The 26,613-nt window shown below is 40.0% G+C and overlaps 1 protein-coding gene across 1 annotated transcript; it reads left to right on the top strand.

Annotated features, from left to right (window-relative positions):
• Nucleotides 1-695: 695 nt before the first annotated feature.
• On the top strand, nt 696-25,863 carry ptpn5 (protein tyrosine phosphatase non-receptor type 5). Its single transcript, XM_060838438.1, has 10 exons — nt 696-757; nt 7,327-7,625; nt 12,756-12,942; nt 14,669-14,753; nt 15,830-15,909; nt 16,989-17,126; nt 20,415-20,525; nt 21,628-21,791; nt 22,189-22,302; nt 25,667-25,863. The coding sequence occupies exons 2-10, from the start codon at nt 7,387-7,389 to the stop codon at nt 25,758-25,760; spliced, it is 1,212 nt and encodes a 403-aa protein (XP_060694421.1). The 5' UTR covers nt 696-757; nt 7,327-7,386; the 3' UTR covers nt 25,761-25,863.
• The last annotated feature ends 750 nt before the right edge of the window (nt 25,864-26,613 follow it).

Here is a 26,613-nt window from a genome sequence, read left to right as displayed (position 1 = left end):
CCCGACTCAGGCGACTGACTGTGTGGAATTTGCATGTTCTCCCCGTGTCTGCGTGGGTTTCCTCCGGGTGCTCCGGTTTCCTCCCACAGTCCAAAGATGTGCGGGTCAGGTGAACTGGCCATGCTAAATTGCCCATAGTGTTAGGTAAGGGGTAAATGTAGGGGTATGGGTGGGTTGCGCTTCGGCGGGTCGGTGTGGACTTGTTGGGCCAAAGGGCCTGTTTCCACACTGTAAGTAATCTAATCAAAAAAGTTGAAAGCTCTATGGGTATTAAGGGCTTTGGAATAGTGCAGGAAAATGGTGCTAAGGTAGAGGGTCAACCATGATCACATTAAATAGCATAACTGCCTCAAAGGTCCAAATAGTCTCCTACTCCTGCTGTTGCTGACATTCCTATGACTGAATGGATGATGGGCCTTATTACTACAAAGACTAAAACTGAAGTAATTTCCTAACATGGTAATAAAGAAACTTGTCATGAAAAATGCACCTGTTTTCTCTTCCATATAGTTTGTCTCCCTTCACATTCAAGCACAACAATCTTTCTAGGTATTTTTATTGGTAAAATCAGAAGACTCAGGTAAGAAAATGAAAATATGTGTGAATATCACTATTTGGCCGCTGTTCATTTTTATGCTCAATGAACTTTTATTTCCTCCAGGATCTCTTGCCTCTGCAGCAAGGATTTTGGGATACAGAGAGTTGCTGCCCTCTCCTGGCAACAGCTATACTGGGAACTGTGCTGACAGGCTCCGGGGTGAGTTTAACATTCTCTAACAAAACTGTATGAATCTATGGTGCTACTAACTTTGATGTTAGTTCGTGTTGCAAAAATTACAAAAGATTGCAGCACCTACAAAGAAAATTTTCTTAAAAAAGAAGATTCAGTTGTAACTTTCAAAGCAGAAGTGTATAAATATTTGAAAGAGAGAATCACAAGGAAGTGAACCTAATGGATAGTTCTTTTGCAGGTGACATAGGCACAATGCATTGAGAGACTTCCTTCTGTGTTCTGCAGAATGAACGAATCTACTTGGTCCCTCACTTCACTGCTGCTCTCCTGACTATTCCTACTTTCCAGTTCTTGACTTGCGGTTCTGCAAATTTCAGGACTTCAGATATATGGCATGTTCAAGTGTTTTCTGACTGTAATGAAGGTTTCTGTCCCTACTACCCTTTCTGAAAGGGTGCTACAAGGGTGCTGTGTGCTAAGAATTGTGCTTAAATTGACACCAATTTAAGATTACATGATTTAACTTACAAGACACATTACCTATTTTCGATCAAACTGCATAGACGTGTTGTGGCACAACTTCTGGGCAGGTAGGATTTGAAACTGTACTTCTGGACCAGAGATATAGATACTACCACAAGAGCCCCAAATTCACTTTTTTTGCGGTTTAGGTGAATCCCATTTGATTCCCATCACATATGATTAAGCACAACTAATATACATTTAACAAGGCAGAGTATAAATTAGGAAATTGGAGTAGCATATCATCAGTCTAGTACAGCAATCATGAGAAACTTTAATCATCGTATTGATTGGATAAACCAAATTTGCAATAACAATTGGGAGGATGACTTCATTGAAGATATGCAAGATTTGTCTCAATTGTTACGTTGACGAACCAATTCAATCCTGGAGGAAAATGTGCCTTGAGACAAGAGTGACATAATGTGATTTTTTTTCATGAGATTGATAGCAATTTGGTTAAGTCCACAACGAGGGTGCTAAATCTAAATTCTTCAACAGCAGAATTGTACTCCAACACATCATAGCCCGGCATATCCCCCACTCTACCATTACCATTAAGCCAGAGGATCAATCCTTGTTCAGTGGAACGTGCAGGAAGGCATGCCTGGAGCTGCACCAGGAAGACAAAAATCAGGTCTCAACATAGTAAAGCTGTAAAACAAGACTACTCATGAATGACAGTGGACAATTAAACAACAGAAGTTTCACAAGTATCCCCATCCTCAATAATGGAAGAGCTCAGCAAATCAATGCAACACATTAGGCAATAATCTACAGCCAGAAGTGCTAAGTGCCAATCTCTACCTCCCTCAAAGAGCATCACAGATGCCACTCTTCAGCCAATTCAATTCACTTTAATCCACGTGAAAACAAGAAACAGCTGGAATCCTGAGATATTGTAAATGCTACTGACCTGACAATATTTCGGCAATAAGACTGAAGATTTGTGCTACAGAGCGTGCTAGTAACCAGGCCAGTTCTAGTCAGCTACAACACCGGTTGCCCAAGTATGTCCTGAACATAAACGCAGGACAAATCTAACCCAGCTAGTTACTGAACATCAGTCTACTCATGATCATCAGCAAAGTGATAGAAGGTGTCACCAACCCATCCTCCCAATCCTGTCAATCAACACTTTCTTAGCAATAACCTGTTCACCGACACCCCCAGGGTCACTCAGCTCCTGACCTCCATTATAACCTTCATTCAAACATGGACAAAGAGAGGAATTTAAGAGGTAAGGTGAGAGTGACTGTTTTAAACAATATTTTCCAAATTCATGACTACTATCATCTGGAAGGGTAAGTGCGGGAGCTACATGGAACACTACCATGTTCAAGGTCCCCTTCAAGCCACTCACCATTCTGACATGGACATGGGTTCAATGGCTTGTAGTCACACAAATTTTTGCCAGGACTCTCCTGGTATGAATCAAAGGTACAGGATCTGAACTGAACATTACAGTGGTAATGTATCAGAAAGGCCAACTAAACTTACATCTTGTTACAATGCTTACATGAGCTGCAACCCAACACACAAGATTGTTCACTGCTGTACCTGAGCACAACACATAACACTGCTTACCCCACTATTCCCTGAAGCTTGCTTGGCATCCACCTCACGTTGCTTACCATCCTGACATCACACATTCTCCTACACCCTCGACACTTCTCATCCTCTCATTCTCCCTCTTGACAATAATCATATCCCTGCACTCCCATGAATGCTTACTCTTTCTCAACATTGCTCCCCCTTTACAATCTTCCTGATCATAATTGGGAACTGAGTGTCTAATGAAAATGAGGAATGTAAAGTATTTATTTTAAATCTAGTCCTGGGAATATTAATGGGACTAAATGGCACAAAATCTACTGATATCCTAATGTTTTAAAAGAGGCAGTTACAGAAATAATGGATGCATTGAGTTTGGTTTTTCCAATTCATTAGACACTTTAAAAATTCCATAAGTTTGGCAGTGTGCATACATACCTGGCTTTTAAGAGAGAGGGGAAGAGGGAAAACAGGAAATCATAGGTCAGTTAGTCTAACAGCATTCATCGGTAAAAAATTAGAATTTAATATTCAGACTTGGTAAAAGAATACTTCAAAAAATCATTAATATGGTTTAGTGAAAGGGTAACTGTGTTTGACAAATGTTTAGCTTGAGGGTGTAACTAGTTAGCTGGGTAAGAGAGGCACAGTGGCTGTGGTGTAGTTGGATTATTAAATGCACTCATTGAAGTGCCCATAAAAGGTTATCCACACAGGATTAGGACTCATAGAATGGGTTGGGATGGAGTGGCACTATAATTATCATGGATTAAGGATTAGTTCACGGACAGACAGCAACCCAAATCAGTTCTCGGACCATGGCTATTTACAACTTACATCAAAGATTTACTTTAGTGGACTGAGTAATGTGTCCACGTTTGCTGCTGAAACAAAGTTAGCAAAGTAAATAATGAGGAGAATACAGAGCTGCAATAGATTATGGCCAATTTGAATGAGGAGGGAAAAGCCTGTCATGTGGAAAGCAACATGATGAAATGTGAAGTCATCCATTTTCAGTAAGCAAACAATAGGGAAAAAATTAATTTTTTTTTTACGTTGTGAAAAGTTGGGAGATACTTGCTTATGGGGTAACCTGAATAATATTGGACATCTGTCAAAGAAATTTAACATGCAGGTACTACTAGTAAATGGGTAAGAAAGACGTTTGTTAGTTTTTGTCATAAGCACATTAAAGAAGTCTTTTCATAATTATAGAGGGCATTGGTGAGTACCATTTTGAACTCCTTGCCTAAGAAAGGACATACTTGACCCAGAGGGATTGCAGTGCAAACTTATCAGACCAGTTCCTGAGAATTTGTCCTTTTAGGAGACATTGAGCAGACAAGATCCATATTCTTTGTAGTTTAGAAGAATGAGAGGTGTTTCAATTGAAACATAAAATTCTTAAGGAATTTCATAGGTTAAAGAAAATGTTTTCCCTGGATGAGAAATCTGGAGCTTGAGTTCACAGTTTCATAGTAAGGGATCAGTCCTGTTGGACTAAGATTAGGAGAAATATCTCGAATCAAAGTGTTGTGAATACAGAGACCATAGGATGTTCAGTCATTAAATATTTTCAGGATGGAGGGTGATAGGTTTTTGGCTACTAAGGAAAGTGAGGGATATGGAGAAAGTTCAGAAAGGTGGACTTGAGGGAGAAGATTCACCATGATATTGTAGGATGGAGAAGTGAGTTTAAAAGGGTCAAATACCATCATTTTGTTCTTATTTCTCATGATTATTTGTTTCACTAAAGAATGTCTCACCAGCCAGGAAAAGACAACCTATTTGACTGACACCACATTTGAACATTCACTCCTTCCATCATAGATACACCATGGCTGTTGGTTATACAATCTACAACAACCTGCCAAGGCTTCTTATCATCTTCCAAATCTGAAACCTATCAAAGAACAAAGACTTTTGTTTACAGGTTTTGTTTACATTTCAACTAAATGAACTTCAGATGCTGGAAATCAGAAACAAAAACAGCAATTGCTGAAAAGCTTCAGCAGGTCTGGTAGTAGCTATGGAATGAAATCAAAGTTAACATTTCAAGTTCAGAGACCCTTCCTCAGAACTGATGGTAGCTTGGAAAAAGTTGAGTTTTTTTTGCAGAAGATTGGGTGAGGAGACAGGGTAAGGAGTGAACAATAGTGGAGATAGAGTCCGAAGTGAGAGAAGAACAGTGGGGCAGTCAACGGATTGGATAATGAACAGCTTAGGAAAATGAATAGTTGTACGTGGACAATTAGTGGTTAACGATGGGTGGTGTGTAGTAGCAGACCATGTGATATCAAGGCCTGGTGTGTGGGTCAACGCAAGCTGGAAGAATAGCACTTCATTTTCTGCTTGGCACCTCTGTAGCCTTCTGAACTCATTATCAAGTTCAACAAGTTTAGGGCTTGAGACAACTTCTCCCATGTCTTTCTCCCAACCCCCACACACCAGACTTTGTTATCACATGGTCTACTACTACAGCACGGGTTCAATTTCCACTCTGGCCAAGGTTACCATAACATTTATTCCTTCTCATACCTTGCCTCTCACCTAAGGCATGGGGACGCTCAGGTTAGACCACACCAGTTCTCTCTCTCTCTCTCTCTTTCTCTCTCTCTCTCTCTCTCTCTGATGAGAGACAGTCCTAAGGTCCTCTGGGATTAGGGTGACTTCACTAATAAGCTCAGGAGCTGAGTGGCCTTGATACAAGTAGTACTTTCTTTACTACAACTGCTTCTAACAACCGGAGTCCATTGCCAACTAACATAAACTCTTTTCTGATACAGTACAATATGTTGTTTCTCCTTCACACTGGTATTGTTAGGAGTGTCCTGAGAAGTATGAGGAGACATGCTTCAACAAATTGTGTCATTTCTCACTAATACTCAAGATCTGTATTACCAAATGACAACAGAAGATAATATATGATGCTTCTCCTGATGTGTACTCATATTTCGGCAGAAGATTCAACCACAGCCCCACCCCCAAGAACAAGATCTGAAAATTGTATTTCTTCAAAGTTTATTTGGATCTTCCATCCAAGTTACACCAAGACAGAAGACTTCCATAGAATTTTAAGACCATGTTAATTTCTGATGAAGGCTTATACTTGAAACGTCAATTTTCCTGCTCTTTGGATGCTGCCTGACCTGCTGTGCTTTTCAAGCACCACACTCTCGACCCTGATCCCCAGCATCTGCAGTCCTCATTTTCTCCTTATTTACTGACAGCCAACCTAACTAATTTCATGCACTGTCAAGTCAAAGAAACACTTCAAAGTTGGAGGGTGAAATCAGGGAAGTTTTGTCATTTTACAATAAGCATAAAATCAGGTCAATGCTGATATTGTGCTCATCAAAGCAAGCATTTTACAATTCAGGTCCCTGATATCAGATGAATGGAGATGGGGATAAATAGGGATACAGTATAGTCCCTTCTAAATGTGAATTATTATTGATTGAGCCTCATATTGGCATTGGGAACCGTTAGCACATGTACAACATGAATTGGATACACTGGCTTTTGACTTCTAGATTTCTGCTCAGACAGAGAATATAATCTGTTCCTCACTTAGATGAAGTATTGGAAAGAATTCCAATCTCTGACAGACTTAGTTTCAGCAAAATTAACCTTATTTTCCACTCATAAATGCTTGTATTCAAAACTCCATCACGTAGTAGAATGAAGGACATTGTAATTGTATGGTGCTTCAGCTATATAATATCACTTTTAATAGTTAAAAACTGTGTAACTTATCTATCATAATGATTCCTCATTGTCATGGTGATATTGGTTTTAGAATCTTGTTAATATTTGACTTGTTTTCAAGAAAGCATGTGATGTAAGTTTAAATGACTGGTTTAGCTACTTGGGTAATGAATTGCTGAATGTTGGATTTATGATACATCCTGCATAGGTTGAGTTCAGAAGAAGAGAAGTCGAGTTTTAAAAAAAATTATGTAAGTCTCCAGGGGGCGAGGGTTGGTAGAAATTTCTGGGCTGTCAGAATTGCAAATGAGTGTTCAGTCCACCAGAGATAGAAAGAAGTGTTAACTTGCTTTAGCAGTTGAAAGAGAAGGGCTGGAAAGAATAATTTGAATCATGAGGAGTTAAGATTCTTTACTGGGATTGAGTGACTATAGGATATTTCTGGAAAAAGGTTTGAATCTTCCTTTTATTGTTTATATTAAGATATTTTTAAGTTGTCACAAAAATATATGTGGCTTGATTTATTTTCTGTGTAGTACACACACATTCTTTTGTGAAAAGATCATTGACGGCCTTGTATGAATATGTTCAGTGACTGATCACCATGGTAACCAAGCTGCAAAAATAACGCTTGTGATTGATCAAGCCAGGTTTCATTTTAAGCTGTAACTTGTCTGGTACTCCAATCAGCTGGGGTCATCACAATGTACATCAAGAGCAAAGGAAATAAAGTTTAGATGATGCTGTTGTTTTTAAAGCAGTCATACCTCAACAAATTGCCTAAAAAAGAAACTATTCTTCATTCTCAGATCCTTTATTGTCTGAAAACAGTCATCCGCCAATTCTCATCAGAGGCAAGGCGTCAGTCAATGAGTCGACAACCCTCCTTTACCTATTCAGAATGGTCTGAAGAAAAGATGGATGAAATCATTGATGCAGTACCTCAAGACCATGAGCAGGATGATATTGAGGGTCAAGTCTTTTTACAGTCTGAGAGTCCGGAACAGGTGGAAAGCCTGGTTCAGGGCCTTGAGAGCTCCACTGATTCAGCATCAGAGTCAGTGGATCAGTCTACACTTGCTGTTAAACCAGTTGGACTTCAGGAGAGGTAAGCGTTCAATGGTTCTGTTTATGAAAGAATATTAAATATCTGGCTTAGTAAATGCTAAACCTTTGTGCTATAAATATATCAACAAAATTAAGCCTCAGTCCACGTAGCCTGCTGGAATCAGATGCTACTTCAGATATTTTGAATTCTACAGGAAAGAAGACCTTCCCCCATCCCATGTCCTCTTCTACCACTAACTCCATCACCTTCTTGAGTCTTGTGCCCAGACTGGGCACTCTGGAGTTGTCAAATCAACTGAGAATGGCATGCACAGGAATGAGCAATGTAGGGAATCACTTTTTGTTTACCCCCCTGTTGAAATATAAACTGGAAGATGTACCAGGAGGGCTTTTGCATCTTAAAGATCAAGTAGGATTGTGTCCTTCAGCTGCAGAAGACCTTTGATCAGCGAGATGGATTCTTTAAGAGACAGAGTGGCATCACCTAAGGAAGAACTGCCGACTGAGGTCTGGTGGATTGGCATTGCTGTATTTATTACAAATCTGTGAGGCAGTGTACTCAGAGACATCCAGAAGCCTGTAAACAGGGAGTATCTCTCTCTCTCTCCGAGTGAAAACAACAAGCCTAAAGACTTTGAAAGAAGGAATTTCCATACAAGAAAAGCCTGGAGTCTATGAAATCTGCTACTGCATGGATGATCAACCATTGCTCTACAGATACTGTAAAGTCAAAACCATGAGAAACAACTCTGTGTTTGTAGTCTGGACTCTTGTACTGCAGAATTGGTTTCTCCCTGTGTACATTTTTCCACTCATATTTTTTGTCAAACCATCTGCTTTTGTCTGTCATATGAATATGTGTATGTTTGGGATTGTAAAGGCCTAAGTCATAACCAGTAATCAACTTTTTCTTACTTGCCATTTGTTAAAGAATAAGTTTGTTTACATTAGATTGTTATTTTCCTATTCATGATGAAACCTGATGTAAATTACTTTTGCCCTACATAGCAGTCAGTCATGAAAATTAAGCATCTTCATTCATCTTAGTTAGTTAGTTACACATGTGTGATGGTTTATAGAAAATTGGGGCTCAATTATTGGTGCATCCTTCAAAATCAATCTTGACTGAGAACCCAGAGCAACAGAGACTAGGATGTGGTGGGGTGAGAACATTGAAGCAAGTATAGGCTGTTCAGCCCCTCAAACTTATTCTGCCGTCCAAAGCTACTTATCAATCTCAATACCATATTGTCATGCTAATACCATATCCCTTGATGTTATGAGTAACTCTTAAATCAACTACTGCCTGTTAATATTTCAGTCGTATTTAGATGTGCACCTACAATGCCACGGCATACAAGACTATAGACCAAGTACTGGAAAATGGGATTAGAATAGCTAGGTGCATTTTTTTTTCCTGGTACAAACATGAGGGTCAAAGGGCTTTTTTTCTGTGCTGTCCATCTCTAAGACTCTACATCTGTTCATTTTTGTCTTGAACTTGCTTATTAACTTAGATTCCCACTGTCTGGGATAGAGAGGTCCAAAGGTTCACCACCCTCTGATGTCATAAATGACATGTCTTACATTCTGCAATTATGTACCTTGGTTCTCAACACCAAAGCAAGGGGAAAAATCATTTCTGCGTCCAAACTATCTCACTCTTTAGACTCTTCGGTTGCCCCTCATTCTTCTAAACTCCAGAAAATGTAAACTCAGCCTTCTCAATCTCTCCTGATAGAACAGTCCAACCATCCAAAGGATCAGTCTGGTGAATCACTGCTGCACTCCCTTCTTAGGAGAGAGGACCAGAACTGCACACAGTATTCCACGTGCAGTCTCATCAGTGCCTTATACAAATAAAGTAAGCGTTCTTTCCTCCTATATCGAAATTCTTTTGCAATAATTCAGGTGAAGGTGAAATGGTATTTTCACTGGATTAGTAGTCAGATTCCTAGGTCATGCTCCAGTGACCCAGATTTGAATCCCACCACGGCAGAGGGTAGGATTTAAATTCAATAGAGGGGGAGAAAGGCTAATGAGAACGATTAAACTATTGTTGAGTGATATACAGTCTGAAGGGAATTTCTGTCGGAGTCATCACCATTAACCTGGATTCCATTAAGTTTCATGGCATCAAATTTACCAAAGGCAAGAAGACATCCTGTTAATGATTATGTATTGCTTCACCCTCAGCTGATGACGCAGTGTTCCTCCATGTTAAACATCACTTAGACAAAACACTGAGAGTGACAAGGGCGGTAGAATGTATTCTGGGTGGGAGCCTCCAATATCCATCAATGAGTGGCTTTGCAGCACCACTATGTCTGAATTGGTTGAGTCCTAAAGGACAAAGTTGCTAGAACAGATCTGCGACAGAGAACTATTCGAGTTTTCGCTAATGTATCTGTTCATGACAGTATTGGTAAGAGTGACCACTGCACAGTGGAGACAAAGTCTTCTCTTCGTGTTGAGGATATGCTGTATCACATTTTGTGGCACTATCACCTTGTTAAGTTGGATAGGACAGATCTAGCATTTTAATACTGGGCATCCATGAGATGCTGTGTGCCATAGCATCAGCAGAATTGCACTCCAAAACAATCTGCAATCTCATTGCTCAGCCAATCCCCCATTAAATTATTAACATCAAGCCAGGTATCTATCCCTGGTTCAGTGGAAGAGGCAGGAGGACATGCCAGGAGCAGCACCAGGCATACGATGAATGAAGTATTAACATGCTAAAGCTACCAAACAGGACTATTTGCACATCTAACAGCAATAAGCAAGTGATAGACAGCGCTAAGTGATTCCACAACCAATGGATCAGATCTAAGCTTTGGAGTCTTGCCATGTCCAGTCATGAATGGAGTGACCAATTAAACAAGTCTCTGAAGGAGGAAGCTCCAGAAATGTCTTTAACCACAATGATAGGGGATGTTAGCACATCAGTGTAAAAGATAAGGCTGAAGCATTTGCAAAGGTTTCCAACCAGGGGTGCTAAGTACATCCATCTCTGTATCCTCCAGACGTTCCCAACACCTCAGATGTTTCAGACAATTTAATTCACTGTGATATCAAGCACTAGATAATCAAAAGCCTTGACAACATTCTGGAAATAGTACTGGAGACTTGCACTCTAGAATTTGCCACTCCCCCAGCTAAGCTGCTCCAGTATAGCTACAACACAGGTATCTAGCTGACCAAGTCAAATGTTGCCCATGGATGACCTGTACAAAAAAAACAGGAAAAATTCAAAATGTCTAATTACAGCCCTACTAGTTTGCTCTCAATCATCAGTAAAGCGATGGACAGTATTCTCAACAATGTTACCAAGCAGCACTTGCTTTGCAAACTATTCACTGGTGTCCAGCTTGAGTTCCACCAAGGACAATCAGGTCCTGACCACAATACAGCCTGGATTCAAACAAGGACAAAAGAGTTGAATCTCGAGGTGAGGTGAGAGTGACATTCCTTGGCATCAAGGGTGCATTTGACCAAGTATGGCATCAAAGAGTCCTGACAAAATTAGAGTTAATAGTAGTAGAAGGCATAAAGGAAGATGTTTGTGGCTGTTGGAGGCTGTAACGATTGCTACAGGTGTTCATCAGAGGTCTATCCTTGACCTAATCATCTTCAGCTCTTTTGCCAATGATCTTCTCTCTATCATAAGGCCAGAAGTGGGAATGTTTGCTAAGGGTTGTATGATATTAGCTATTTGCAACACATCTGATACTGTCCATATCTAAAAGTGGCAAGTAACATTTTCACCATACAGTTCCAGACAGTGTCCATCTCCAACCAGAAAGAATCTAATGATCTACATTTGACATTCAATGACATTATCATCGCTGACTGCCCCATCATGAACTTCCTGTGGGTTACCATTCACCAGAAACTGAATCAGCCTAGCTGTAAAAATGTAAAAACAAAGACAGAAATTGATGGAAAAACTCAACAGAAAAAAATCAGAGTTAACATTTCAGGTCCAGTGATGCTTCTTCAGAAAAGGTGGTAGCTTGGAAATGATTGGTATTAATGCAGAAGGTGAGGTGGGGGGTGGGGTTGGGGGGGGGAGGTGCGTGGAGTTGGGAGAGTAAATGATAGGTGAAGATAGAGATCAAAGAGAGAGAAACAGTTGGACAGACAAAGGAATGAGGAAAGGTCAGTCTGTGGGAATGGATAGCTACTAATGCTGACCATTAGTAGCTGAAAATGGATTGGGTGTGGTAACAGGCCAAGTGATGACAAGCCCTGGTGTGTGGGTGTTGGGGTAAGGACATGGGAGAAGGTGCATCAAGCTCTAAAATCTTTGATATGAAGTCCAGAAGGCTATATAGTTCCCAAGCAGAAAATGTTGTGCTATATAATTAGTATGGCTACAAGAGTAGGTCAAAGGCTGGGAATCCTATAGTTTGTAGCTCATATCCTGACTCCCCAAAGCCCATCCCCCATCTACAAGGCACAAGCCTGAACTGTGATGGAATACTCCCCATTTGCCTGGATGGGAGTGGTTTCATTAACATTCAAGAAGCATGATACCATCCAGGACAGAGCAATTTACTTGACTGGCACCACATCCATTCACTTCCTCCACCACCAAGACACAATCACAGCAGTGTGATCCATTTACAGAATGCCCTGCAGATCGTCACCAAAGTTCCTGAGACAGCACCTTCCAAAACCATAAGCACTACCACCTAGAAGGACAAGAGCAGCATATACATGGGAACATCAGTTGCAAGTTCCCTGCAAGTTACATACCAACCTATCTTGGAAATATGTTGTTTTTCCCTCAGTGTTACTAGGTCAAAATCCTCGAACTCCTTCTGTAATGGCCTCATGTCTGCCTACACAAAGTGGATTGCAGCAATTTAAGAACGCAGCTCACCACCGCCTTCTCAAGGGCAACTCGAAATGGGGAATAAATGCTGGCCCAGCTGGCAATGCCTCTTGCCTCATAAATTCCTTGCTGCACCTTATTCATTAGGTTGCGTTGACAATCAGCTGCATACAACTAAATGCTCCAAAATGTACCAGAGAAAAAAATATGTTAAGTCTAGGGGATCTCCACTGAATACATCACAGTAAAGTATACAAAGCTTCTGGAAATAAGTGACAGCTGTCAAATTGTTTTTGTGAAATTTTATCTTCTGCTTTAACCTTAAAGGAGAGGCTCCAATGTATCCCTTACTCTGGACATGTGTACACCAGGAAGTGAAGAAGCTGATGGGCAGGTGCTATCACCCAGGGAGCAGTCTGCATGGGAATACTTGCAAACAGCATCTAATCTACTCACTTCAGAGATACTGCATGAACGGGCTATGGATTCCTTCTCACTCCAGAGAGAGTTCCTTGTAAGTAGCATTAAGAAATGTGGGATAAGTGTGTAATGCAAAGGAATGTTCACTATGTGTAGCCAGTCTGACTGGGAGCGAATTCATTCAATCATATGTTTGCATGGTGTCAAGTGATCCGCCTTCTTAGCACCCAACCTGCACTCAGTACCTGGCCTATGATCAGTACCCAGTCTCCACTCAAAAACTAACCTTGCTCAACTCACTATTTTTCCCATTTTTTAATTGCCCTGCCATGCAGAGGACTAACTCAATTTAGATTAAGTTCAAAGAAATTTAATCGACGTGTTAAAAATCAATAGAGAGTTTTTGATAAATAAAGAGAAGCTATTTCTAATGGTGAAGGGTCAGTACTCAGAGAGCAAAGATATCAAAGTGGTTGGCAAAAGAACCAAAACAAGAGTAAGTTTTTTATTCTAATGTGATTTGCTGTGATCTTTAGTGCACTGTCTTCAAGTCTGGTAACAACAGAAATCTTTTGAAATGGTTTTAAATAAATTATTTAAGGGGAATAATTTGCTAGGCTTTGGAAAAATGACACTACAATGGGAAGGAATGGACTCCATGTTTCAAAGATCTGGTACAGTATAGTGGACCAAATAACTTCTACATGTATTATTTTGTTATGTTTTTGTAAGGTTTGTGAAGGTTTGTAGCTCAGGATGAGGTTTAGGGTGTAGGTTTGCTCACTGAGCTGTAGGTTTGATATCCAGATATCAATTCTGAAAATGTGTTGCTGGAAAAGCACAGCAGCTCAGGCAGCATCCAAGGAGCAGGAGAATCGACATTTCGGGCATGAGCCCTTCAGGAATCCTGAAGAAGGAGCCTTCCTGAAGAAGGGCTCATGCCCAAAACGTCGATTCTCCTGCTCCTTGGATACTGCCTGACCTGCTGCGCTTTTCCAGCAACACATTTTCAGCTCTGATCTCCAGCATCTGCAGTCCTCACTTTCTCCTAGAAGAATCTATCAATTCTCTCTTCTCACAGAGTATAAATTATTGTTCCCTTTGAGATTTAGTATTCTTGTGAAACTGTTCTATTGTAATGAATACCAAATGAAAAGCTTTGACTGAATGTCTTTAGCAATACTCAAGTTCTGATCTATCAATTCATTATTTGTTAAATCATGCTTCAGCAGAAACATTTTGAGAGCTAAGTACATGTTTTCGACTCACGATCTCACCATTCCTTGTTCTGCCCACTTTAAACCTTCCCCATATGGTTTTCATTGGCTGCAAAACTAAACCAAGCAGACAGCCACTTAATTTATTGTTGTTAAATGCAATGAACATCTGGCATCTTGGAGTATAACAGCCTTCTTTAGTTTTTGTTCTTTCTCTCTCCAGCCCATGGTAAAGTGACTTGTTTTCACACTGTGTTTCCCTATGCCATCGTTTTCCTGGGAAGTGTGGCAGCACCATATCTGGAATTCTCAGTTCCTGGGTTAAGATGACATTGCAATGCAGTCTATAAACACTCTGAATGGGAAAGAGAGTTTGTTTGATTTGTGTATCCAAGCAGATTATTGTTTGATTTTTTTAATCCATGTTTTTTTGTAAGCTGCTGTATCTTATGGAGTTCAGATCCTCAGATGTCAGAAGTAATCACATTATAGTCAATCGTGGCAAATATATGAACTTGCCTTTTTTTCAGGATATTGCAATTATAATATTTATACAATATTAGTATAATCTTGATCTTCATGCTTTAATTCTCTCGACTGTAGGAAATACCAATGAATTTTGTTGATCCAAAGGAATTTGATATTCCAGGTTTTGGACTGAAGAATCGCTATAAGACAATCCTCCCAAGTAAGTAGATTGCCAAAATGCCAGCATTAAATGCATTGCCAAGTCAGAACATGATCTCTTTTGTTTGTTTTTTTTGCCAAAAAGAGCCCCAATTCCCTCACAACAACCATAACGTCAACTTGTAGTATGTACAGTGCTTTTAACAGCCCCCCCAATACATGGGCCTTGGGGGGGGTGGGGGTGCAGGGGGTAAGCAGTGAAGGGGGCAGTTTTAAGACCCTGAACCACATATAGAGACACTATGGCAGATGGCCAAAAGCCTGTCAAAGAAATAGGTTTTAAGGAATTTCTTAAACAAGGGAAGCAATTTAGAGCAGCAGAGAGAAATAGGGATGGAATCCTGGAACTTCGAGCCAAGGTAGCTGAAGGCAAATCTAGTGAAGTAATTAAAATTGGGGACTTCTCAAGAGACCAGAATTACAGCAGAGTAGGTACCTTGGAGGGTTATGAAACTGAAGATTAGAGAGAGAGAGAGAGAGAAGGGTGAATCTATGGAAGGACTTGAAAGTGAGAGTAAGAATGTTCAAATTGAGGCATTACTTAACGAGGAATTGAAGTAAGTCAGCAAAGTCTAGGGTGATCAGTGAACTACATTTGGTGTTAGTTGGAACACAGGAAACTGAAGTTTGGGTGAGTTTCCAGTTACGATAGTTATTAATTGATGAAACACTAGACTATGGGCTATAAGAAATGCAAATAATAGCCTCAGTAGTGTGCAACCAATTCCTCTGTATTATCCTCACTTCAATGTGTTAACATCAGTTTTGAAATTGATCCAGATGCGCTTCTAGGGAGACTTGCATAAGTACCATAATGTCCCATCAGATCCTGCTTACTCAGGCTATCTCGCTAATTTATTTTACAATGAGACTGCATACGAATGATAGAATAGGTACTTTTTATGTTAAGGAATGTTAGGAAGTGGAATATGCAGGAATTGTTCATGAAACTATCTCTTGGTTAAGATGTAGCCCAAAGGGTAACGCTACTAAGGCACTTGTTTGTAAATTTGAGTGATCAACTTCAGTTAATGCAAAGACGTTCTGTTCTTTTTTATTTTGCCATTTCATTTTCAGATCCTCACAGCAGAGTGTGCCTTACCATTAACAAAACAGAGGATCCGCTTAGTTCATACATTAATGCTAATTACATTCGGGTAAGTGCAATATTTAGAGGCACAGCTTGAAGGGGCTGGCTGGGCCAATCTTAAAAATGAATGTAACAGTTATAATACAAGTATAACAATTATTGTGTTGCGTTATAGAATTTCCATTTATTCAGCAGACCCTGGGCTACCTTCTGTGTAAGTTATGAAGTTATTTTCTTTAAAACAGGATGAGGTTATTTGCTGAGTCATTTATGATTGATGGGCAGGGTAAGTATTTGTCCCTCTGTGCGATTTTCAGAGTTGCAGTTTATGCAGCACTGTTACATACTGTCTGTTTTATAGATACTATTATGCTGACAGCAGGTGCTCTATATTAGCACATGGCCTGCATTATGTGTCATGACATTAGTATGCCTCAATGACAAGATGTTGTGGGCGGGCTACATAGGACCCTTAAAAATGATCAAAACAGGGACTGCATCTGTAGTCATGAAGAATGAGTGCTGAAGGGGGTCCCATTATACAAAGGAATTTAGCCTCTCAACCAAGTGGCTCCCTCTAAACTGGCTACCATTCCAACCTAGACACTGTCACAACACTAATCCTCCTGCAATAGCCATTGGGCACCAAACAATCCTTCACTGGCTGTTGCTGTTGAAAATCAGGCACTGGGATTCCTTTTGCGTTATGATTGGTGGCACAAGTATATTGTGTAAATAAGTATTTTGTTCATCCCGCGTGTGCACTGCCTAAGTCAGCTGCGTTGTGTAGCAACATTGTTGTCAGCCTTACAGAATATAGGCTTTCTCAGCAGCACAGTTGTGCAAGAGCTGACAGTGAGACAAAACCGAGCCACCAGAACAAATTGTTTTCTTTGATTTGGTATGTAAAATACCTGCACAACAACTGAACTCTATTATTTGCACAACTGATCCCGTGCTTCAGTTTCTGCTTCCTTCGACTCAAAGTACAGCTCAAGCAACTGTGTTTTCTTCCACCACTCCTTTTGACAGTAAGAGTATCAACGATTCTCCTCACTGCATCACTGCAGGAGCATAGTGCAACTATGTTGTCATGTTTCTGCTTCTCTAACACTGGTATTGAGTTGATAACTTTGTATGTTGCAGGGCTATGGAGGGGAGGAAAAAGTGTACATTGCCACTCAGGGACCAACTGTGAACACAGTGTCAGACTTTTGGACAATGATTTGGCAGGAGCGGTCAACCATTGTTGTCATGATCACAAACCTAGAGGAGAAGAATGAGGTATTATTACCACAATCAGCACCATAGACTTGGACATTATTTTCAAATAGAGGAATGTGATTTTTTGATGAGAAAACATTAATTTGCACATATAATTGTCCAAATTTGTGTTTACTTTCTATTCACAATCATCTTATTTTGAAGTCGTTCTTATTGTCATCCTACAAGTCTTGGTTGCCTTCCAGTCTCATCTATGTGTTCAAGTATTATTTCAAGAGCAAAATTAAATCAGTGTTCAAATGTGAAGATCATGCAACTTCTACTGAAAGGAGCTATAGATGCACAATTTCAGCACTGCCCATGATTACCACTTCCAAATGAACAGGGATTGTTCCTTCCTAACTGTTATATCTCAGTGTACTTAGCATCCAACTATGATTGGTGATGAGAGTTATGTTTGAGATTCTTTGACAGTGACAGGGGCTGCAATACTGGCAACAGTCCCAGCCTTAACAACATGACACCCAAAAGATTTAACTGGTGGGACTTACCTGCATGCCCTTAGTTAACCAGCCACCCAAAGCTGAAGGGAAGAAGCAGTTGGGCAGCAAGTGGGCATGGCATGTTGTATAGCAGAGACCACAGAAACTATCTCTGACAATCAGGTGAGTTTTATCTAGAGCAGGTGCAATGCCTGGCTCCACAATAGAACTCGATAAATGTAAAATAATTTTCCTACTTGAACTTTCGCTGATCCTGAGTTTTCCTTTCATGTCCTGGCGGGAAAGCCATATCAGGTAAATGACCATGGACCCAATTTACATGTCCTTTCCTCTCTTTTCAGGGGAGTAGGTTAAAATTGGGGGTCTTCATTAAGTTCCATGGATGATTTTATTGGCTTATAGAAATGCAATTTCTACCAGGTGGGTGAGTTTAAATTCCCCCTCCTCACCTAAGTGCAAGAAAACCTTATAAATCAACTGCTATATTTTTCATTCATGGTACATTCCTGGGAGGGAATACAGTCGACTTCATTTTTTATTAGTTTCCTTTCCCCTCTCCTAAGCTACACTCTCCAAAAGTGTACAGGTAGAGTGCTAGTTACAAGCCTCTGCCACCAAGACTCTGCAATGCTATTGACTCAAGATGATGACAGAGGGAACAAGCCTGCATTGTTCACAAATAGCTAAAAATCTGAATATTTGTTAGCTGTGGTAACCCAAATATGTACCTCACTGACATGTGAGCTTAAGGTCTCTACAGAGACCTAAAGACCTTTTTCAGTGAATGAGAAATCTGACAAATAATCACTTGTTGGCTCTTTTCAAAGAAAGATTGAATGATCAAGCAGCATCTTCTTACAATTAGGAGAAGAAGGGAGAGAAATTGGGGAGATTTAAATGACCTGCAATCCACTTGAACTAAGTGATGGAAATTGCTAAGAGGATGCGAAACATTGCCTGAGAAGACAGCAACAATGATACAGAAGTTGAAAACAGCTAAGATGTTGAGAAATAATCTAAAAAAAAGAATAATATTTCAATAATTCATTGAAAACCTGAGCGCAGACTTTTCAAGTTGTGATCTTTATATCATATAGAAACAAAGTACATCCTGAGAAACTGCATTGCTGAAAACATTCTGTCTATTGGCAACAGTTCCCAGCTTTCTATGAGTTCCCATTTAAATTTCAACTTCTCTCCTTACATTGATCTCTCCATCTTCAACCTTCATACCTTTACAGTCAGGTTTAAGGGAAGGAAAAGTGGCGAGAATTTTAACTTCACGAACCGATTGAAGTCTTGTGAGTGGTGTCCCTCTGAAATCTGCTGTTTTTGAATGCAACTTTTGGATGAGGGGTTTCCAATCAGAGTAGTCAGAGTAGGGGAGAATCTGGATCTTAGTGAGCCACTCGGATGGGATCTTCTACGAGATGCATGGCCGGTCTTGAAGTTAAGATAGAAATTTAAAAGCTCTGGGCAGAAGGTGGATGAGCTCTGAGAGAGGTAATTAGAGAAACAAGGTCTTAGTGGGAGGATTGAGGGGTACTGGAGACTTTGGTGGACAGCTCATAAGACTTGGGATGAGAAATTGGAGCATCAGAGGTTTGGAGTCACAAAGTTCGAAGTCTCTGGAGAAAAGAAGTGATTGGAGGTCTCAGGAGAAGAAATGTGATCTTAAATGGAGATCAAAGGCCTTGTGGAGAAATTGGAGGAGCTGGTGTACTTTCAAGTGCATACTGTACCAAGCAGCTAAGTGCAACGGCATTTACTTCCTTGAGGCATTGCCTCAATTTAGCTGACAGAATTCCAGAAGCATTTGAAATCTTGCTGGTCAGAGTTAAATTTTAAATTGGACGTACAAATGATACTCTTTTCCTCATTACAATCTTTAAAGTGCTCACCCACTTCCCAGGAGTGGCTGTATGCCTGCATTCTATCCCATTCTCCCACTCATTACAATTGGAAGTGGGTAGGGTCAAGGTAAGTCAGGGTGAGAATCATGTTTCTAATGTATTAACTGCCTCCCAAATTCAACCCTGTTTTTGACATTAAAATTTCTCATCCCAATCTATTTCTCTCCTGGGCACTCTGCAGATTTCTGGTAGCAATTTTTATTAACTTCAGACAATTAGCTATGTTCTTCATTTTCATGCATTATAAGTTTGTTGACAGATTTGAACATTATACAGTGTATGCATGTGGATATCAAATGAGATGCATATAAGTGTGGTACTTCTTTGATGACTCAGTAGTCTGCTATCCATGTTTGCAACCATCTCCCTGTATAACACTCATTAGGCATTCTTGAAGAGTTGAGTCCACACAATTAATGTTGCTGCAGTACTCCATGGAGGCAGTATTATACCTGTGTTCAAATCCATATTTATCTAAACAAATGTACTTCCCAGCAAGAGCCATTAGTTAACAACTAACAGGAATGGAAAGCCTGATTTTTTTCTCCACTTTATTATCACATTAATCAATGGTATGGAGTTTTACTTACTTACTCTCTTCCTGGTAATGCTGACTTAGCACAGACCAGCAATTCAACCTGAGTCAATGAGTGGAAACCACTTCAAGCCAAATGATCTCACTAATAACCCAGCCAAGCCTCTGTTCTTTTCCTGTACTAAGATCCCACTTCTCCCTTACCACAAATTAATAATTCAATACATTGAGGTGATGACTAGACCTTCCTGATCACTGAATATGGATGAGAAATCCCCTATTCAGGGAGGAAAAAACATATGTATTTGACAAAGCTTTCAGATTTCAAATCTGAGTTCTTAACTCTTCATGGCCTTCTGAGTCAACTGATATTTCTAAAATTCATTCCCCGTTTCAGAAATGTACGGTGTATTGGCCTGAGGTTAAAGCCAATTATCAAGGGATCGAAGTGATCGTAAACAGCGTTCAACATGCAGATGACTACAGTTTGAGAAACATCACCCTAAAGGTGAAAAATATTCATTTCTGACTTCATTGTTGGATCAATAGTATTGATGAAAACATTTTCCATTTTTTTTATACCAGTAAGATTAACTTCTTTCTCTGACTGTTAAAAAATTATTTGTCATTGTTTCACACCCAAACGTATTTGCCTTTGTCTTCACATTGTGACAATTGTGGATATTAGGATTTAAGGTTTTAAGTAATGAAGAAAAGCCAGAGAGATTGGTATGCTTGGAATTCCAAAAGGGATTTGATAAAATTGCATACAACAGGCTTGTAGTAATGTTAAAGCTCACAGAATAAAACAACAGTGGTGGGATGTATATAAAGGTGGCTGAGTGACAGAAAATGCAATATTGAAACTGAAGGCCTCAGGTCAAAGGCTCAGTCTTTACAATGCGATTGGATGTGAAATCTCATTGGAAAAGTGGATGTGCTTCACAGAAGTGGCAGGAAAATAATTAAACCTGTTAAGCATGCAAATAACTGCAATCTTACTGGAGCTTTCAGATTTTGCAAAGTGTGCATGGGAACTACAAACGTTAGAGCCTTTTCAGGTATAACAAGATGGTGAATTACAGAAAGGTCAACGCTGGCTCTTAGCAGCAGCTATTGGCAGGGAGGGGCCATTGGTATGGGCATTGGCAGAGGCTGTTGGAAGTGGAGAGAATGTTGTTAGCAATATATGGGAGAGGAGGACTGGAAATGGAGTACAGCCATGTGTTGAAAAAGTGTTGCTGTAAAAGGATTCCTGAAGACGGGCTTATGCCCGAAACGTCAAATCTCCTGTTCCTTGGATGCTGCCTGACCTGCTGCCTTTTCCAGCAACACATTTTCAGCTCTGATCTCCAGCATCTGCAGTACTCACTTTCTCCTCGAAGATTGCAGCCATGTGTTAACAGCCTCACTCTCTCAGGTGTTAGGGTCTGATAAGGATGAGAGAGGGAGAAAGTTGTAGCTACAGACAGCATCTATCTGCAGCCTGAGGACTAACAATAGCATTAGCTCAGGTGAGGTGGATGATCGCATTTAAGTTATGTATTAAGGTCTGCAGGTTTGTTACCCCACCATACATAAGTTTGCATTGCACATGTTTCCAATTTCAGGATGGTTCAGAGGAAAGACATTTAAAGCACTACTGGTACACATCATGGCCTGATCAGAAGACACCAGATAATGCTCGTCCACTTTTACAGCTGGTTCAGGAGGTGGAAGAGGCCAGACTGCAAGCTAAGAAGGACAATAGTGGACCAGTGATAGTTCACTGCAGGTACAAAGACAATTTTATGCGATAATTTTAGATTCAAAAGTCATTGCACCATTTACAACTCTAAATCATCCCGTCTTCTGGTCTTAAAACCATAGATCTTCTCCCCTGCATTCCCCAGCATTTAATAATCAAGATGGTGAGTCAGTCACTACTTTCTCATTTGTACCATCTTCTGTGTTTTTCATGTACTTTGGCCTTTACCTGCTTTTCTCCAAGTCAGAAGAGATCTCTAGCAATGTTTATTCAGTTGGATTCCCTGAGAAGAGAAGATTCTCAACCATATTCTTGGTTTTTTTTTCATTTCATCTATTTGGTCTTATAGTCATGTAAATTCTAGACTCTTTTGGTTTCTTGTGAATACAGATGTTTACATCATTCTCTTGCTATTATATTGCAGTGCCGGCATTGGAAGGACAGGCTGTTTCATTGCCACCAGCATCTGTTACAGAGAGCTGAAGTATGCTGGTGTAGTTGATATACTGAGGACAACCTGTCAGCTAAGGATAGACAGGTCAGTGGACTCATTCATTTAAAGCTGTAAAACGCATTCCATGTTATAAAGCAGACATTACAACAAGCCGACTGATTGGCGTGTGCAGATTACAGACGCACAGCAGACAAACTGACAGGCAGAGTCACAATATTATGTACACATTGCATTGGAGATCTTTACAGGGAAATGCTCTGAAAGGCAAGATACACAACAACATTCCCTCAAGCTGTAAAAGAAAATTTACATTTGTACAGAGGCTAATGTGTCTGAGTCTCTATAACAAGATGCATGTTCCCACAATATCAAGTCTGCGCTCTACAGTAAATCGAATGGAAACATGTGTGACTTAGTATTATAAGAACCATATTTCACACTTTTGGAGATTGCAGCATGCTGTGACTGTCAGGCACAGCATAACTGATAGTGTATTGAAAGTCCCTTCGTCCATCTGTACAATTCTGTCTGGGGGAATTGTAACTTTCCTCATGATGTGACAAAATGTCTCATTACTTCATTTCTCAAAATGATTTAAAAGTCATAAATAAATAAACTTCGAAAGAATTTCTATGTTAACAAGTACTTAATTGGTAAGAGTTCTGCATAGAGACACAGTTGCCAACAGAGACAGGTATGAGTAATTAGAATAACAACATTTGTTCATGTGAAAATGTACAACAGTTATGGCTTATAGGTGGCTCAATTTCTCAGTAGGAGGTATGTTTTGTTTTGTGTAACAATTATTTCATTTTGTGAAACAAGCTGGAAGGTAAATATAAAGAACTTATATAGGGCGAAAGTTCCATAGTGTAGCTGTTATCAGTCGTTTTATATTTTATTTTAAAGAAACATGATCTCAGAATCAAACAGAGTCAGAAACAATTTATTACATTCTTGTTACTCGGACTTTCAAGCCTTTATAAATAGTAAATGTTTATACACAGATTTATCAAGTGCAGTGGATTAGAGAAATAAAAATTATTTCATTCATTTCATAAAGTTTGAGCCTAGAAAATGGATGATGCTGTGCCCACCTTGCAAGTGTAAAGCTAACACAAGAATATCCAACATTCTGATAATATACTTGTAGACACTAAGCCAGAAATGCACCATTTGTCTTAAACACCAAATCATATGCAAACAAAGCCTGATGGCAGCATAACATCCCTTAATACGAATAAGCTGTTTGAGACTCATGTTAGATTGAACTGGTTTGATCACAGATGCCTAGAAATCAAGGTATGCATTCTACCACCCCAGGGGGTCTTTATCACTACAGGGTGCCATTAAAGACAAATTTTGCAACATTGTTTTTCTTTGTAAGCAAGAGCTGCTATCAACCAGCACTTATTACTCGCTCAATTAACACCCCCTCTTTCTCCTGATTGCTAAACCATCTTTTTCCTAGTTATAACCTCCTTCCTGATTGCTTACTCACTCCTGGTCCACTACACTCACAACTGGTCCTCTGCTCTTCCGGGGCTTACTAAAGTAAGCCAGTCGCACAGTCGGTGGGTCACTGTTTCTTGTAAATGCACCAACCAGTCCCAAATTAAAATGCAATCAAGATCTTGTAAACGCCATAGGCCTCCCAATTTTCCCGTTTGTTTTAACATGAAACCAACACCTACTTTGAGTCCCCTTTCAAAATGCATTTATCTACATTGACTTTAATGCCAGATAATAATGCTATTAACACCAGACAGAAGCAAGACACAATTGATCCCTGATAAATTTGTGTCCTTCTGTATTTTTTTTGTTGTGCTGAAAATGAATAAAACAAGGAGTTCAAGATTGAGATCAGGAAGTGACTTAAAAAGAACATCATGAGTCATGGCCAAAATTTATTACTGTCCCTTTGACCTTTGAGACTGAGTAACTTGCCACTACCACATTGCTAGAGTCACATATGTAAGCTAATAAAGGATAGCAGTTTTCCTTCCTGAAAGGATGTTTTTGTAACTTTCAATGACAGTTTCATGGCCATGAGATTAGTGTTATATTCCAAATGTATTTATTAACATAAATTCCACCAGCTGCTGTAGTGTGATCTGAATGAATGTCTCCATAATACTATGATTTGGAGATGCCGGTGTTGGACTGGGGTGTACAAAGGTAAAAATCACACAACACCAGGTTATAGTCCAACAGGTTTAATTGGAAGCACACTAGCTTTCGGAGCGACGCTCCTTCATCAGGTGATAGTAATCTATCACCTGATGAAGGAGCGTCGCTCCGAAAGCTAGTGTGCTTCCAATTAAATCTGTTGGACCATAACCTGGTGTTGTGATTTTTAACTCCATAATATTAGCCTGAGTGAGTCTGGATTCCAGGTTCAGTGACATTCCCATTGTGTTATGACCTCGTTCATGGCCAAACTGGCTGCAGAAGGCTCAGGGTGAACAAAAGGCCTAATGCTAGGAAGTGCCAGTTTGAATATGCCTTTTTAAATTCCCAAAGGATCATTCTGTCAGCTGAAATGAGTTACCCAGCACTTTGGGCAATATCTCCAAAATGGTCTATTCTGAGTTGCAGCCTACACAATTAGAATCCCTACAGTGTGAAAACAGGCCATTTGGCCCAACAAGTCCACACTGAACCTCTGACGATTATCCCACCCAGACACATTCCCCTCTACCTATTACTCTACATTATCCCTGACTGATGACAATCTTCTAGATCATATTATGATCCTTTAGTGTTTTCTCATACTGTAACAGGATCCACATTATTCTGATCTTCTGGGAGTGAGCTAGCAGTATGAGCATGGGGCTTAAAATCAGATGACATATCAGAAGGCATCACTTATGATTGCTATCTTCATCTCCACCCCTGATTTGGTGATCATGGACACTCTACTCCACTTGCCAGGGCCTGCTTAAGCGATCCCACCAAAACCACTCCAACTCACAGGTGCAGTCCTATGATGGCGAAACTGTGGTGCTGGAAAAGCACATTAGGTCAAGCAGCATTCGAGGAGCAGGATAATCGATGTTTTGGAAGGGCTTTTGCCCAAAACATTGATTTTCCTGCTCCCTTGATGCTGCCTGACCTGCTGTGCTTTTCCAGCACCACAGTCTCGAGTCTAATCTCCAGCATCTGCAGTCCTCACTTTGGTGCAGTCCTATGGTGGCCCCCATTCCCAGTAACACAGTTGAGACTAGATGGCTGCTGCCTATCTGAATGGCTGGCAGGAAGGAGAGCAGTCTCTTCAGGCGAGGAAAACTGCGACCTTAATCTCTTACAAGGCTGATGACCATGATGTCAGGTCACCTTTTCAGCCTCGTTCAGCCTGGATATCTGAGTTTATTTTTTCAAATAAATTAGATGGATTGTGGATGCTGACAGGAATCTGACATGACGTGAATGTTGTGTTGTTTCTCAGGGGAGGCATGATCCAGACCTGTGAGCAGTACCAGTTTGTGCACCATGCCCTGAGTCTGTGTGAGAGACAGCTATCTCAACAAGCAGAGGAATAACTGACAGCCTGCCAACCAAGCAGCCATGGACCAAAGTGGCACAAAAATGTTGACTCTCTACCAATATGTTTTCATGTCATTTGTCAAACAAGCTGATGCTAACTGTGTGGGTATGTGGTTTACAAACAGAATGGTTCATTGTCACTGAAGTGGACATCATGAATGTTAGTGTTTGAGTCATTTCATTTTTAAAGAACAACTTTTCAATTCATGCGATTGTGGAGAAGTTAAACAATCATAAATGTGTATATCTGTGTTCATGCCTGAATAGATAGATATCTGTCACTCTCTCAGGAGTTGCAAGTAATTCACTTCAGTTTCTAAAGCAACATTTACATTGCCAAGATCACTGATATTCTCCCTCCATTGGATCACGTATATCAGTTTACATATGACATACAGCACAGAAATAGGCCATTTAGCCCACGCAGTACATGTGGGGATTATATTACGTGCAACGTGAGGCATTCAGTTAGATGTTGAATTCCCAATACACTGTCCGAAGATCAGGGAGTTCTTCCATCCCAGCTTCCTTCCACAAACTCCACCAGAAACAAACTGCATTTTCAACTCAGCATGTTGTGGGAAATTGTTGTGTATGTAATTGCCGTGTATGTTTGGGTTGTTTATGAAAATCAGGATGAGGTGTTATGTAAGTTTAAATTCTTTTCTTTCGACTTCACTTACTTTGGTAAAACAGATTCTGAAATCTCTAATGAGAGGAAATAACTTTTACTTTTGAGAGTATAATTATGAAAAGGATTTTAATTCAATCTATTTTATTACACATTGTATGCCAGAAAATTGATTGAATGGCATTTTTACGTACATAGAAGTTCTAAATGCTTGTGTA

This window comes from Hemiscyllium ocellatum, chromosome 18, assembly GCF_020745735.1.
Source record: "Hemiscyllium ocellatum isolate sHemOce1 chromosome 18, sHemOce1.pat.X.cur, whole genome shotgun sequence".
In the NCBI taxonomy this organism is placed as follows: Eukaryota; Metazoa; Chordata; class Chondrichthyes; order Orectolobiformes; family Hemiscylliidae; genus Hemiscyllium; species Hemiscyllium ocellatum.
This window is presented reverse-complemented; position numbering and strand designations above follow the sequence as displayed.

What these genes read in the sequence shown, in the direction of transcription:
- ptpn5 (XM_060838438.1), top strand. Translation starts at nt 7,387, where the DNA reads ATGAGTCGACAACCCTCCTTTACCTATTCAGAATGGTCTGAAGAAAAG. An exon ending in CACTCCAGAGAGAGTTCCTT is followed by an intron (nt 12,943 to 14,668) that starts GTAAGTAGCATT and finishes TCTCGACTGTAG; the next exon opens with GAAATACCAATGAATTTTGT. An exon ending in TGTCAGCTAAGGATAGACAG is followed by an intron (nt 22,303 to 25,666) that starts GTCAGTGGACTC and finishes GTTGTTTCTCAG; the next exon opens with GGGAGGCATGATCCAGACCT.